The following is a 15,763-nucleotide window of genomic DNA, read 5'->3' as shown; positions in this document are numbered from 1 at the left end:
GCGGCCAGTGGGGGCCGCGATCGGCCGAACCTGCTGTGTCAGCAGGTAAATAAAACTGGCCCGGCCCGCCAGGGTGCTTACCCTGGCGAGCCGTGTGCCGAACGTTGCCGACCCCTGGTATAAGGCTATGTCTACGCTACCACTGAAAGTCGACCTACGCTACGCAACTCCAGCTACGTGAATAACGTACCTTAGGTCGAGTTACCGCGGGGTCTACACCGCGGGGGGTCGACGGGAGAAACTCTCCCATCGACTTACCTTACTCTTCTCATCGGGGGTAGAGTACAGGGGTCGACTGGAGAGTGATCTGCTGTCGATTTGGAGGGTCTTCACTAGACCCACTAAATCGACCACCGGTGGATTGATCTCAGAGCATCGATTTCAGCTGTAATGTAGACCTGCCCTAAGACAAGAAACAACAGATGGATACTGACAGGGAGTACAGTGAAACATTGAGACACTATTGGTCAGCATATAGGCTGTGGTATCCACACCACAATGGCTTAACTGTTATCAAGTTTTTGTACGCATTATCACAAAGGAATGTTTTAAGGAGGGATTAGGAGGAGGATAATGAGGTTTGTGGATGTTTATGGGGAGCTCCTCCCAAGAGTGAGGAGCGGTGTGGGAGAAAGCACAAAGGTGGTACTTTGAAAAATTAAAAAGTGGGCAATGGAGGATGGCCTCATTGGCCAGTTGAACACAGAAATCTGTTCGATTGGGTGCCGTGTGGTTAATGATTCAGGGGAGCACTGCCCAAACTTGCCAGAGTTCTAGCTGACTGTCCTATGAAACGCCATGCTATAAGAACAGAAACAATAGTAATCTAGGAAGAACGTGTGAGCTCAGGTGTAGCAATTATAAAATGGGTCAGCTTCTGTGTTAGCAGGTACCTTGAGCTTTAGAAACCTCGTGATACTGTCATGGACCATAATTTGGAATACTGGGAAGTTCTTACATAATTAAATATTCACAGGGTGCTGTCCTAGCAGCTTATTCCTCAAATTCAATCTGTTTTCAAATAGAGAAAGCCGTGCTGAGATGTTATCCTTCAGATACTGACTTTTTTTTTTTTAAGAGGACACTAGTCATTGAGCAAACCAATTTGTAGGGCTACCTATTTACTAAGGGCTTGTCTATATGAAAAGTTGCAGCAGTTTAACTGAAGTTGTGATTTTTAAACAGACTTAGTGAAAGGGCGATGTGGACACTCTTATTTTGGTTTAAACCAGTAGTTTACTGTAAATCGATTAGAAAAAGGCTTAAAATGAACCAAAATAAGCCACTTTTAATTAAACCAGTACAAATTTATGTGCAGACAAGGCCAAAAGCAATATTGTTAGCCCTGTACAATATGGTTCCCAGGATTGTGCCAATTCCTGGTGACATGGACTAGATTTTTCTCAATAACGCACATGCATTTCTGTGCACAAAATCGGCAACAATGTAAGCATACAAATAGTCAAAGAGGGGAAGCAGGATAGTCTAGAGCAGGGGTCGGCAACGTTTGGCACTCGGCTCGCCAGGGTAAGCACCCTGGCAAGCCAGGACAGTTTATTTACCTGCTGACACGGCAGGTTCGGCCGATCGCTGCCCCCACTAGCTGCGTTTCGCCGTCCCGGGCCAATGGGGGCAGCGGGAAGCCGCGGCCAGCACATCCCTCGCCCACGCCGCTTCCTGCTGCCCCCATTGGCCCAGGACGGCGAACCGCGGCCAGTGGAGGCCGCGATCGGCTGAACCTGCCGCGTCAGCAGGTAAATAAACTGGCCCGGCCCGCCAGGATGCTTACCCTGGTGAGCTGTGTGCCAAACGTTGCCGACCCCTGGTCTAGAGGTTAAGGTACTAGGTTAAATTCTTGATTCTGCCGCAGGCTACCTATGTAACACTGGAGAAGTCACTTAACCTATCCTCTGCCTCAGTTCCCTTCCTGTAAAATGGGAATGATACTTTAGTCTTGTGAACCCCCTCTTAAAAATGAATATTTCCAGGGATTTTCTCCTTTATCTGAGTGTAAATTATAAAAGCAGTGATCTTGGAAATATAAGATTTGTTTGTGTGACATGTTTATTACACACTATGTATTATTATTAATTATTATTTATCATTACAGTATTTTTATTGCATTATGAAAACGGCAACACTCTTCCAAGATCTCACTTTCGTAGCTTGTATCACTTTGAATAAGCCTGTTATAAGACAAGGCTCTTATGTTTCATCAAGGAGTATCAGATGTGAAACAGCATAAAGGTATTTAAGAAGCCAACTCAGAGTTCCTCCTACACAAGCATTCAGGTCTTGAGCAGTCCAGGCAAACAACGCACACTTGTTCTTCATAATAATTTTAAAAACAATACTAGCTGCCTATTTAATTTTAAAAACAGCAAAAAATATCCACCTCCCTTTCCATTTCTTAAAGGAGTCTTGAAGGTCAAGTCTCCCCAGTGTGATAGATCTGCTTGCTTTGATCTGCTTAGCTCTTGGAAGTCTAGGGGCTCCGGGCTGCTGGTCCCGTGCTGCCCGCGGTCCCTAGGGACAGCTCTGTCCGCCATTAGGGAATTTTTCCCTGAGAACCCCCTGTAACATTCACGAACCCCAGTTTGGGAAACACTGTTCTTTAGGGTTGCTATGAAGACAATCAATTAAATATTAGGGGGCACATTGATATTATAGTGATGAGGACCAAATACATACTGTTATGATGGAGGTTGGGTGTGACGTGGTGAAGCTGGTGGGTGAGTCTAAGCAGCAGACAGGGAGCAGGCAGAGAGAGGGAACAGGCAGAATAAATGTAAGAAGCTGTTAAGGTCCTTTTTTGTAGTAAGTTAGTTGAAACAATACACAAGCCACACGCGAGGCTGGTCAGAGAGTGAGCTATGTGGATGGAAGGGTTTTGCTGGGTATTGTTTGGTGGTGTGTGAGTCTAAGCAGCAGACAGGGAACAGGCAGAGAGAGGCCAAGCAGACAGCAAGAGACACCCTGGAAACATAGCTCAAAGACAAGGGAGATTTTTGGGCAGAGGACTGGCTGGAAAGAGGCTTGGAACCATGAACAAAAAATGTGCCTCCTGTTTGAGTCCTATTGGTTTAAGGAAACATGTCTCCATCATCAACTTCTCTTAATGTAAACAATCCACAAGACTCCAAATATTGGCTAGCTGCTCAGGTCAAAATGAGGTAGCAGTACCTAGATAGATACGCAACTGCATTTTCATGGAGTCAGTTACCATGATTTCACACACATTTTAAAGTAACTGTTCATGCAGATTAGGCACAGAATCATGCTGGCATTTTTGCACGTGCTGTGTTATAAAAGATCCTAACAGTGTTGTGCTGGGGTAAGAATAAGGGAATTAAAATATATATTTACCAAACATGTAAATAAATGTAAAAAGGGATTTTTAAAGGGCTGCAGGTATACTTTCAGCTCCTCAGAATGTTTTATAAATAAAGGAAACTTGAAAAATTGAAATTAAAAACCCTTTAAAAATAGCTTTCAGTTCTCTGTACCTGTTCACTGAAGGATTTCAAAGCACTTAAAAACATTAATTAAGCTCCACGAAAACCTTCTGAGGTAGATAAAATAGCAGTCTCTTCACTGCTGGTTAAAGTGAGTTAGAGAGGTTAAATGACACATTTCCTAAAATCACAGAGTCCACGGACGAATAAAGAACAGGGCTTGAAGTCTATCTCTCAGCTGCTGCTAGAAAAACTGGCTCCTAGAAGTAGTTGACAATTTCCCTTTTAATGCAATCATCATAGACTAATTATGCTGAGTTTTGCCACTGTTTAGGCTTGAGTCCTGTTATCGAGTTGGGACCCTGATCTTGATCCTGCATTGCGCTGACTTGGTAATTGGGTGTTGTCACGTGGCAGACACTTGACCTTGTTTGGAGGAGAGTTAGAAACAGGGTCAGGTGGAGGGGACTAGTTGGATCTATAGTATGAAATAAATAATTCAAGGCATTTGTGATTCTGAGGGAACTGTGAATGACACTGAGCAGCCAACCTGTCATAATCACTGACTGTTTGCAGTGTTGTTGTTGTCATGCTGGTCCCAGGATATTAGAGAGAGAAGTTGAGTGAGGTACAATCTTTTATTGGACCAACTTCAGTTGGTGAAAGAAACAAGCTTTTTGAGCTTTCATAGAGCTCTTCTTCAGGTCTGGTCCAATAAAAGAGAGTACCTCACCCACCTTGTCTCTACAATCACTGACTGCAATTTGCCAGCTGATCTGAAGTAAATGTATTGTCTGTGTTGCTTTCCCATAGAGTGAAAATTATGCTCCACGTTTCAAGAGTTAAAAGTTGCTGCTGCACTTTCATGCATATTTTAAGAGGGTATTTCAGGTGACTGGAGTTATAAGAGACATGAAAGACTTTACAAAGACAGATTTCTAAAAGGAAAGCTCAGTCTTTCCGGCACTAGTCAACCGTGCCAGGCCATGTGTTTAGTAAAAACTTTGAAGCATTTCTCCATGACCCCGAATTGACGGAACCACTTATATCTTAACTTCCTTTTGATTTGTCCTTTCCCCTAAATATTAAAGCGGTATATTTTCTGATGAATGGGACATCTATGGATGCAACTCCCAGTAAGGTTGATGGATGCCTTGCGTGTGTATCTTCTCGGCCTGAGATGTGAACTTATGCTAATGCAAACATGGCAGGTATTCTTCACATGCTTTGTGTATTTTATTTATATCACAAAATAGGTAGTCAAATGCAGTGTTTTACCAACTAGGAAAGCAAAATCCTTTTAGATGTCTCGTGAGAGTCTCCTGACCACTGGGTGCGAACCTGCCCCCTCTCTCTGCTCCCGGTCCCCTCTGTTGGCTGTCGCCCTTGTCAGGCAGGTCTTCATTGGCTCAACCCAGGAAGGAACCACTTCCAGGGTAAAAAGTCCTTCTGGGCTAGCTTTAAGTCCATGCCTGTACTGGTATAGAGCATTGTTCCCAGGGCTTTCTCCCTGGTGACTTTGTCCTTAGCAGTTCTCTGGTGTTCTGTTTAAATTCTAGCCCGTTTCTCAGGCCTTTAATAAGAACATAAGAACAGCCATACTGGGTCAGACCAAAGGTCCATCCAGCCCAGTATCTGTCTACCAACAGTGGCCAATTCCAGGTGCCCCAGAGGGAGTGAACCTAACAGGTAATGATCAAGTGATCTCTCTCCTGCCATCCATCTCCACCCTCTGACAAACAGAGGTTAGGGACACCATTCTTTACCCATCCTGGCTAATAGCCATTAATGGACTTAATACTGAGTCTTATCACTTGGGCTTAAGCTGCTTCCCCAGCAGCCAGGGGGGGACAAGGTCCCAACTCTAGGGACCCTACAAATAGCCACTACCTGTTGCTTTCTTTAATAGTTGCTGCTGCTGCATTCCCTAGACTGCTTCCCATGTAGCCCCTTCCTCTTCATCCTTACCTCAGGGCTGAAGTTCTCAATTCCTCTTCTCCCTCACCAAATGCCAATTCCACCAGAACCCAACTTCTGGTTTTCCCTGGAGCTCCAGCATCAAGCAAGAAGCACCCTTCCTTACTCCTCTGGTCCCAGCCCAGACCAAACTCAAGCCCTGCACTCCTTTTAACTGTGCCTGCAGTGCTCTGATTGGCTGCTTCCTTGCAGCCTTTCTAGGCAGGCCTGGAGGACTTACCTTCACCGCTCCTTTCCTGGGTGGGGTGAGGTAGGAGCAGGGGGCCTCGAAGGGTCTGGTACACCCCGTCACGATGTCTCTTTCTAGGACAGTATGAAAGAGTTCAGAGCCTGGTAGCAGTCATGGACCTAGACTGACTCGTTCATTCTTGTGTCCTGGCTTCTCAGGATGGCAATAAAGGAGAATTCAGCCTAGTCACCGAAAATAGAAGCACTGTCCTCCAATTGACCCTCCCCACGTTTGTGTGCCTGACTAATGCTTTGAAATAACAGAAGGAAAGACTGCTCTCAGTGGATCCATGCGGCTGGGATGGGGGAGTGTATCCTACAACTAGCAAGGCGAAGGGCTCAGTAATCATATGTGGAAGAGCAAAGTACCTGCCACTCCCTGAGGAGAGAGGTTTGAAGCTGCCAACCTGAGACAGAGGGCCTGGCAGCTGGGTCGTCTTAAGGAAGCAGGGCTTTAAGAGGAAAGGTATGGCCCAAGGGAGAGAAGTCTTTGTTCCCAGAATGAGAGGAATCTGCCTATACTGCTCCATGCTGAAGAGTATTGAGGGTGAAACTGCATCGATGCTTTTTGGTTCTGTGATTGCTGCCGTGCTCCTACAGGAACTGGGGATTAAGGTAAATGCTGACCTACAAAGAGGTGGCAAGTGGCTGCCCTGCTGGGACTGGCTTTACACAAACCCTCATGAGGCAGTGTTTAGGGGAGAGCCAACTAGTTCTAGATAGATAGCCAGCCTGAATGGATGTGGTCAGTAAAGCTGCTACTACTGTACAGTCCTTTTTATATTGAACCTGGGTGTGTTAATGGTTGGTCTTCTGGGGTGGCAGGATTGCCTTGCATCACTTAGTGAGCCACACACAGACTCCCAGTCACCTTAGAATCGCTGCTGCTAAGCTCCACAATGAGGGCCAAATCCTGCCTTATTCCAGTCAAATTCCCATGGTCTTCAACAGGTTTTCAGTGTAAATAAGGGGAGCAGGATTTGGCCCAATTCTCTTTGACTAGAAGGAGGGTGCCTATAATATGTCAGTCCTTGGTGGCGGTGGGTGTAGAAGAGGCCCCATAAGGAATGTGGCGGATTGTGTAAGGAGAGCAGGAGCTCAGACCAACCAAATGTACATGCCAAATTCTGCTGACTTTAGCTTGTTTGTGTAGGCCTCCTGAAGTCCCAGGACTACTCGGCTGATCAAGGCCAGTGGGATTTGGCCCCAGATTGCTATTTAAGTGTAGGCCAGCCAGAACAACTCACTGGTCTATCAAAGTTCCAGACTCTTCCTGTTTTGCTGCGTAGTTCTTTCCATCATCTAGATTTTGCTTCCTTGCACCACAATGGAATCAGAAACCGAGGCAGTATCTCCAATACAAGCAGAAACTAATCCCACATACAGGGTGTTGGAGCCGAGGGAAGGGGATTTGATCTCTGTGCTCCGTGACTTAGGTATTTTTAATTATAGAATGTTTTAGCTATTGTTACATAATTTCCTGGCACAGAAGGCACATGACACGATGTTACAAAAACTTGTTTCATCAGCGCGTTCTGGCCTTAGGCTGTTCTGCTTGCAGATAAAGAACGTATTTTATTTTCAACCAGGATAAGATGATACTGTGTCTAAAATTAGGACCAATGGAAATCAGGTGGTGATGACCAAGCGTATTGTCAAGTGATAAATATTTGTGGTTTGGGGTGTACGTCAAGCTCGGGTTGGGATAACTTATAGGCCTCCTGATATGCTTGGGGTACTGAAAGGTACAACAGAAGTATGTGTTCCGCTTTTAGTAGCCTACAGGGATTGGATTACCTTCCTCCTCATCACTTCACTGAATACCTAATGGATTTCTTCTTCCAAACACTAAGATCCCCCTCCAGTGCTGATCTGTGTCCCCACCCCCTGCCCTCTTCTGTACACATTCATTGAAGACAACTGTATTCCTAGAGGAGTTGGTTTCTGCTTTGATCCTGGTGAAAATTTGCCAACAGGGAGCATCTCACTAATCTTGGCTTTACTGCACTTCAATTTAATTAAAGTCAAATCTTCAATAGCTATCATTACAGCTTGCATAAAGGATGTAATCTTGTAGCAGTGGACACTGCATCATTAGCAAGTGCAGTTATTATGGTGCACAAACATCTTACTTTTGCTGTTACTCTTTTGGCTTCTCATGTATTCAGTGATCCAGATGAATCTTGCACCTGTCTTTCTCTCTTTTTCTTGTTTTCTTTAGGATGTGTTTGAGCCAACCTATCAGACCATGACCGCCACCTCTGTTCATCTTTCCCTGGGCTTCTCTCAGCCCTGCTGTGCACTATCACTATTATTCTCTGCATCTTCCGCGTTTCTACTATCATCCAGAACCTGTTCTCTTCCCCCTCCCCTTCAATCTCTCTACCTCATCCATCCTCCATCTCACTTCAAATCTCATTTTCATAATCTCTTTTCTATTTTGCAGTTCTGTCTGTCCATGTGACTCAGCCAAGAACATTGACATAGCTTGTGTGAACGACTTTCTCTTAGATTAATTGTACAAATAAATACCCAAGGAGAGAAAATGGAATGGGGGTGAGGTTGTGTGTTGAAACCTGCAGCAGCCATTTTGTGTGTTACAAATGGCTGGAAATTGTACTGAACAGAGATGATGCGTACACACACTGAGCAGAAACCTGTAGCTGCTCCTGCTTCTCAGAAATACATGACAGCCTTTAACCTTTTTGAGAGCGCTACGGTACTAAAATACCCAACTAATAAATCATATAAAACCTGCTGCTACAATAAGTGCAGTTTTCAAATATAATGGACTAGGCTATTATTTTACAGTTAGCCAGATGCCCGCTGCTGAAATTTGTCAAGTTCAGTCTCCCCTTATGTCTGAGTGCAACAACCCTAAGTCAGATTAGAGGAAGTGAGGTTTGGCTTGGTTTAACACCAGATGAGCCTTTTAAGTTATGCTTTTAAAACGTAATCAGAAATGTACCTGAACTTATTTGGGGAAATGGTGCTTGCCAGGAAATATGGACTCCTCCAAATATTATTTGAAAACCACCATTTTTTTTAACACCTGCAGTCGATGGGTGAAATGATCAAATAGGGGTCTCCTAGATGTGGTTGGGGAGCAAAAAAAGGAATTTCCAAAGCTCATCTTCCTTGGCTGTAGCAAGGTGGAATTCAGGGATGTTTTTGTTACAGATAGAGTCCAGCAGTGGAAAAACCCATATCTGAATAATTTTGTTTTTCAGTATTAACAGAGGCTGGTAACAACTGAAAGTGGGAAGGCAAAGTTGAGCAAAAAGGCACACTCGGAGCCAAGGGACACTGCATGATCTTTGCTCAGAGCTATCTGACATGACAGTGGATAATGAAGATCTGCCACAGACTATTAGGGATTGTTGTCGTAAAGTGATTATTTTCCAATTTCTATAATTAAGGTTGGTGTGTGTGTGTGTGTGTGTGTGTGTGCGCGCGTGTGTGTAAATATACAATTTTAGTTCCATTCACTTAGCAGATGTCCCCTGAAATATAACAAACGTATTGCCTTTGCATTTTCTTTGCTGCTGGAAGGGGTGTTCTGGCACTATAGCAAAAATATGTCCAGTTTTTAAATTCTTCAAGGCAAGGCTGTTACTTAAAAGGCAGATTTAAAAACCTCAATGCAAAATTAAGCATATAAGTAATCTGTGCGTTTTCATCTTTTACTCATTCAGCAGTTTCTGCTTTTTCCTCTGTGCCCCCCCCCCTTTTTTTGTTAATGTATTACAAAAGAACCGGCTTTGGGCTATGGACAAACAATGGAAGGAACGAAGTTATAGTCAAAGCATCCCCCTTTCTTGTTTCCTACATGGACCTGCATGAAAAACCTCTTCAGTTCTTACCTTCACTGCTTCCCAGCTAGAGTTAATGAGGTGTTGTCGAAAGGGACCAAAGCCTGAAATCAAAGAAAGGTGCTATTAAACTGTGCTTGAACTCCAAGTACCATGAGTTGGATTATATGCACTCATGTACTTGTTCTTTTTGACCTTGATATTCTTGGTTGTGGACTATGAGTCGACTGGGTAGACCAGCCTTTGTAATACTTAAGGGAATTCTATGACACCTCTACCCCGATATAAACAAATTCAGATATAACGCGGTAAAGCAGTGCTCCGGGTGGGTCTGCGCGCTCCAGCGGATCAAAGTAAGTTCGATATAACGTGGTTTCACCTATAATGCGGTAAGATTTTTTGGTTCCCAAGGACAGTGTTATATCGGGGTAGAGGTGTATCTCCCTTTTTACAGAGAACACATGCATCCACTTAGGGCCTGATTCTGCAACGCTTACTAAGTAATTCTTTCTTAGGTGGCTAGTGTAATTGAAGTAACTGGGAATGTTGGCGCCAACAGGGCTACTCTCACAATAGGAGACTAAGCCCCATCATTACCTACTAAATCAGTGTCAAGTGATTTAGAATAGTTTTTATAGGAAAAGGTGTTGAAATCAAATTGTGTTCTGTTCCATTTACTATCGCTACAGAATTCTGAGCGCTAGAGCTCATTGAAAAAGGTAAAGTATATTTCATGATCATGTTTTAATCAATTTTCTTTTAAATGTTTTGAAAAAAATTGCTTTGTTTTGGTAGGTAAAACCTCCCCCACTTTCTCTCGCTTATCTTTTTTCCATGTGGAAAAGGTGGGGGAAAAAGTGAAAGGGGTTGCCCATTGAGATGAATGGACAGTTTTTTGAAAAAAGAAAATCAATCTCTTGTTTAAAAATTTTCCATCAAAAATTAAAAAATTACCACTTTTCTCTTTGGTTGAAAAGGCATTTTGTCGGGAAAACATTTATTTAAAAAATTCCCCACTAGCTCTACTCATCCCATTCTCTGCATCCCCATCCCAAATCACATCAGATAGTACAGGTATGCACTTGTGAATTGTAGGTAATGTCTTAGATCCTGGTCAGTGGAACAACTAATACAGATAAGCCTGTAAAGCTATTTTAATCCCCATTTTTTAAAGCACATAATTTTTTAAATAAACAAACCCAATGAAAAAAGAGTATCAAAAATGTAATAAAATATCGGCTGAAGTACATAAAATTTGCCCTTTTGGTCCCTAAAAAAGTACGTTACTTCTATGGAAGCTATACAGCCTTAGCTATAGTATAAAGGCTGCAGTGACTCTGTTAAAAAACTCAAATATTTTTTTAGGCCACCTGCATGGTACACCTGCCTTAAATTGCTTCCAGGGTTTGTCTTTTCCTTTTCCCTTTCTTTTCTATTTTTCTTCCTTTTTTCCTCCTTTTCTTCCTACAAATATCTAATCCTTTTTTAAAAATCATACTAAGCTTTTAGTCACAATGATAACTTGTGATAGTGAGTTTCACAGGCTTCACTGTTGTGTGTGGTGGTGAAATAAAGGACATCCTTTCTTCCCAAAAAGGAAATATAGATGATTCCATGCTTGTTCCATTTCACTTTCAGTGAAGAATATAGTGGTACCAAATCAGAGTGAAACTCTGTTTATAGTAAAATGTAAATTCTGAACTGGGTCACAGTGCAACATGTAAATTACAGCTGTGGTCAGAAAGAACTATTGCTTTGGGTAAAGCTGTTTTATTAAAAGAAATCACTGTAAGAAGGTCTTACTGTATTGAAATAGTTAAGCCAACACCGAAATCAAATTGGCTGAAATATTATTAGGTAGTTGATGATAAAGCCGCGAGCAGCGCCAGCAAGTTTATATTACAAGCAGGTGAAAATGGGATTGAGGCACGCTATAATTCTCTATATTACCTCTAAGTGGCACCTGTGCGTCTAACAGACACGTCATTCTAAAGCTATTTCAACAAGTGGAGTCTCTACCTAAACGACCATGTAAGGGGAAAAACTAACAAGGAGCTCATTATGGGCAAACATGTTGATGTAGCTTCAGCCTCATCCCTATGTCCTCAGATGCCCTATAGTGGAAAATTATCCAGCAACTCACATGTCAAGAGCTACAGTGGGTAGCAGCATTCCTTAAGAGTTTTAACCTTTTAAAGCTCAAAAACCTCTCTAGTTGGTGGGTCTGCAGTTGTGATTCAGCAGAACCTATCGCTAGCGAGAAAACTTTCAAATCTGGTGCCTTAACCTGCATGCTCAGGCGTGCTTATCTGGTATATTTAATTTTAATGGGCTAGTTCAGCAGTGATGAGGCTGCTGTTCCTTTTGTGATTTTTCTCTTACCTTGCCATGAAACTGAGACCCTGAAATTTGCCATGTGTTGTTCTAATTCTAGACCCTGATTATGTGGCGGCATGATGCAACCTAGTTTTGCTGCTTCAGAGCTCCTTTTGGGTCAGGTTCATCTAACATTAGTTTATACTGCCGACAGCTACACAACTTGGACAGGAGAAGATGTCGTTAAAGATTTCTTTTTTAAAAGAGAGAAAGGGAGCAACTAACCAAACTGGATGGCAATAAAGGGGAGATATACATCTGATTTTCTTAGGAAGGCACAGCAGTGAGTTATTTTCCATTTGGAATTGTTACTATGACCAGTTGCTACTGTATTTCCCTCCAGGGAACCGTTTATGACAAAGATCAGGCATGTGTGCATTCCATGGCTGGCTAAAAGAGGAAGCAAATTTAAAAAAAATAATAAAACAAAAAACTTACCAGTCACAACCACAGTGTTGGAATTTGAATCCATGAAACTTGGCTCCAGAACGTGAAATCTGGTAGTCTTTCCGTTCTAAACAACAGTATCGTAATTCATACATTTGTAGTAATCTGCCTGATTTGGAACACCCTTTTGTTCCAAACCGTTCTGAAACATGCAGGTTCCTATTGGACAGTGAAAAAGACTTCATCAGACTGAGACAAGTTTGGATTCATGTGACAGACATGATTTGGGAATCACATAACTCTTTCAAAATGTAAATTATGATGTCTCTGTTTAGAGAGAGGTCTGATCAGTACTGCGTGAAGTTTGCTTTCTCTTTTCTTTCTTTTTTTAGAAGTCTTAAAACTGTGTTTAAGAAACAAAGAAGAGTCCGAAAAACAATTTTATAAAAGGTTCAGCTACATTTTAGATCAGAAAAATGTTCATGTACAAACTAATTGGACTAAGTTGTTACGTCTGTATACTTGTTACAATTTATTTATAGTACAGTTGTAATCCACTGGGTTTTTCTCCCCTTAATTAAGCAGAGTGACTAACAACAAATACATATCTATCCATTTCCACCCCAATTAAATTTTCTTTCTCATTGTCTTAAATGTTTTGTTTGCAAAAACCCACATATATTTATAGATACCCACTCCTCACTATAGCTCAGAGTAATTATCTGACTATCTAGCTAATCTAACTTGATTTTGATACTATGCTCAGCACCATAATGTCTGAGTTCCTTACATATTTTAAAATAAACATCAAACAGACGAATTCTATGTATGGTAAGTTGGATGCAAGCAAACAATATGGGGTTTAATGTGTTTTAATATGGGTAAATGTATACATCTGGCAACAAAGAATGTAGGCCATACTTCTAGCATAGGGAAATCTGTTCTGAGAAGCAGTGATTGAAAAAGATTTTGGGGTCATGATGGATAATCAGCTGAACTTGTTGTGTAATACAGTGGCCAAAAGTGCTAATGCAATTCTTGGAAGCATAAACAGGGGTGTAGTGAGGCGGTGTGGCCTCCCTCCAAGCCAGAGGGGAGGAACCACTCTCTGTGCCCAGGTAGACGGAGTCAGGCTGGATGTGCCCCTCCCACCAGAAGTTGAGAGGTGGGACAGGAAGTACAAAAGGTGGAACCTCCAGCTTCGTTAGAGCCCAGCCAGGGAAAGAGACGGATGTGCCTGGCTCGCGGCAGGCCTCTGTCGCTGCCCTGACCCAGGAGGAGACCGACTCTGCAGGGAAGCTGCCGAGGGAGACAGACGCTTCTCCCCAGACCTCCACTGCTGGAGCGTAGGGTTGCCAACTTTCTAATCATACAAAACTGAATACCCTAGCCCCGTCCCCGCTCACTACATTCCCCCTGGCTGGCTTGCCCTTCCCCACCATCACTCACTTTCACTGGGTTGGGGCAGGGGGTTGGGGTGTGGGAGGTGGTGAAGTCTCAAAATGGGGGTGCAGGCTCTGGGGTGGGGTCAGAAATGAGGGGTTCAGGATACGGGAGGGGGCTCCAGGCTGGGGCAGAGTTGGGGTGTGGTAAGGGGTGAGGGCTCTGACTGAGGGTGCAGGCTCTGGGGTGGGGAGGAGGGGCTTGGGGTAGGGCAAAGTTGGAGCCCGGGGAGGAGGTGGCTGCGTGCTCAGAGGCCGCCCACCACCTCTGTGCCCTGGCAAATTGCGGGAGTTGTAAGTTTTGCTGCAGCCACTCGCACTCGGGGTCCCCTTACCATGCCTTCCTATTTTCCCAGACATGTTCGGCTTTTTGGAAATTCCTCCCGGACGGGGATTTGAGGACCAAAAAGCTGGACATGTCCGGGAAAATCCGGATGTATGGTAACCCTATCTCCACCGTGGCGGGGGCTGAAGCAACTTCCCCAGCACAGCAGCAGCCAGAGCCGGGGTGGGGGGGGAGGGAGGAGGGGGAATGCGGGGTGCTCAGGGGAGGGAGCGGAGTTGGGGTGGGGACTTTGGGGAATGGGGGTGGGGAAGGGGCGGGGGCGGGGTGGGGAAGGGGTGGAGTTGGGGCAGGGCCACTGCCCCCCTGGAGTGTCCTTTTTTTTTCAGTGTTGAAATATGGTAACCCTAGTATAAACAGTTAGTAAAACTTTTCCCTATGATACTCTGTGTGTAACCACAACATACCAGAGTCATCTTCTAATCAGGATCATAAAAAGTTATGCAATTTTTAAAAAGTTTTTCATCAGTTCTCTAAGCTTAATAAAGATGATCTTTAAACCTCTCTTGAAATTCCAGCATAAATGTTCTACTGGGCAATATAGTCTATTTAACTTGCTCTGTGATAAATCTCATAACTACTCTGTATCTGTGATAATATCTACCTTCTAGGTGTGCACTGAGGACTAGTTGTACTGTGCTTTGAAGCCATGAAATGCTAATGTTTGTTGTTACGGATATTCTAGTGTGATTCAACTTTGTTCAGTAGAACGTCTATGCATGCTGAAATAACAATTGACCGGGCATGCTCAAGATCTGCATGCTATTTTTTTTTACAGTGTTCATGAAATAGGTAACTGATATCTGCAATCCATATAGCAGAGAAGGAGGTCATCTATGTGTATTTTCACTTATTTGTAATCTTTCATGGAAGGTTCACTGGCCATATGCCCTAAAACCCAGGACACTTCAGCTCGGAATTGTCTTCACCAGTTTCACACATGACTCTGATAAGAGGCTGCTGATTTCTGAGAATGAATTCATAAAATTGTTGAGGCGTGTGATTTCATGTATTAGTGCATGTTAAAAGAATGTTAAGGTTTCATTAAAACGACAGTCCTATAACGGTTTATTAAAATTTCAGTTTTTATTAACTTAAGTGCTTCTCCCCTTTGGTGGTGTATGCCTGCCTATTCATTGATAGGAGTGCTGCAGTATTTAAGTGTAATATACATACAACTCCAGCACCTGCCCCACACACCGAAATGGAAGATTTCATCAATGAGTTAGGAGTCTTTCTAATGAGGCCATGTTTGTAGAGGCTTTTTCAGCAATGGGAACCTGTCTCCCCTTACACCTTTGTGAGCTGAAGCTGAGGTTACTCCCTAACCTCTCCTGAAAGTCTCATCCCAGCCCTGACATTTACCCTGGCATGGCTGCACACGCCGCTGTAGCAATACAGAGCCGGGTCCTGGGCTATTTTATGTCCATGCAAATCCAGCTTCTCATCCGTAATGAAGAGACCAGGCCTCGGCTCCGAGAAGGCAAATCCCACGCAGGGCGGGCTCGGCTACCCCCGACTGACTACACCAGTACCACGGCCCTGCCACTCAGCTTGAGGTAAAAAGCAGCTCAGCTGGTGAGTGGGGGCAGGGCTGAGCTGGGGGGGGGGAAGGTCGGGCGGGCAATAGGGCCCCGCAGGGGGCGGGGGAGGCCGCTCGGAGGAAGTGATGGAAGCTGAGGAAACAGGAAGAGCCGCGGCCGGTAAGAGGGAGGAAGAGACCCGGCGCCCACCGCCCCCCCC

General features: G+C 43.9%; 2 protein-coding genes across 5 annotated transcripts in view; one reads left to right on the top strand and one right to left on the bottom strand.

Moving 5' to 3' along the window:
• PGPEP1L (pyroglutamyl-peptidase I like) overlaps window positions 1-15,763 on the bottom strand; it is a 57,262-nt gene that overhangs the window by 15,194 nt on the left and 26,305 nt on the right. For 2 of the 4 annotated variants that reach the window (XM_034784961.1, XM_034784962.1), the window contains exons 2-3: window positions 12,287-12,454; window positions 9,524-9,576 (exon numbers count right to left, since the gene is read on the bottom strand). In XM_034784961.1, coding sequence (XP_034640852.1) covers window positions 9,524-9,576; window positions 12,287-12,320 — 87 coding nt within the window. In that variant the 5' untranslated portion in view covers window positions 12,321-12,454. Of the gene's footprint in view, window positions 1-5,423; window positions 5,540-5,652; window positions 5,736-9,523; window positions 9,577-12,286; window positions 12,455-15,763 lie in introns of those variants that run through there. The other 2 variants (XM_034784963.1, XM_034784964.1) reach the window with 2 other exon arrangements.
• Window positions 15,641-15,763, top strand: part of FAM169B (family with sequence similarity 169 member B) — a 59,391-nt gene continuing 59,268 nt past the window's right edge. The window contains exon 1 of the mRNA XM_034784960.1: window positions 15,641-15,723. Within this exon, the coding sequence (XP_034640851.1) occupies window positions 15,690-15,723 (34 nt within the window). The 5' untranslated portion in view covers window positions 15,641-15,689. The remainder of the gene's footprint in view (window positions 15,724-15,763) is intronic.

Source organism: Trachemys scripta, chromosome 10, assembly GCF_013100865.1.
Source record: "Trachemys scripta elegans isolate TJP31775 chromosome 10, CAS_Tse_1.0, whole genome shotgun sequence".
Lineage (NCBI taxonomy): Eukaryota > Metazoa > Chordata > Testudines > Emydidae > Trachemys > Trachemys scripta.
This window is presented reverse-complemented; position numbering and strand designations above follow the sequence as displayed.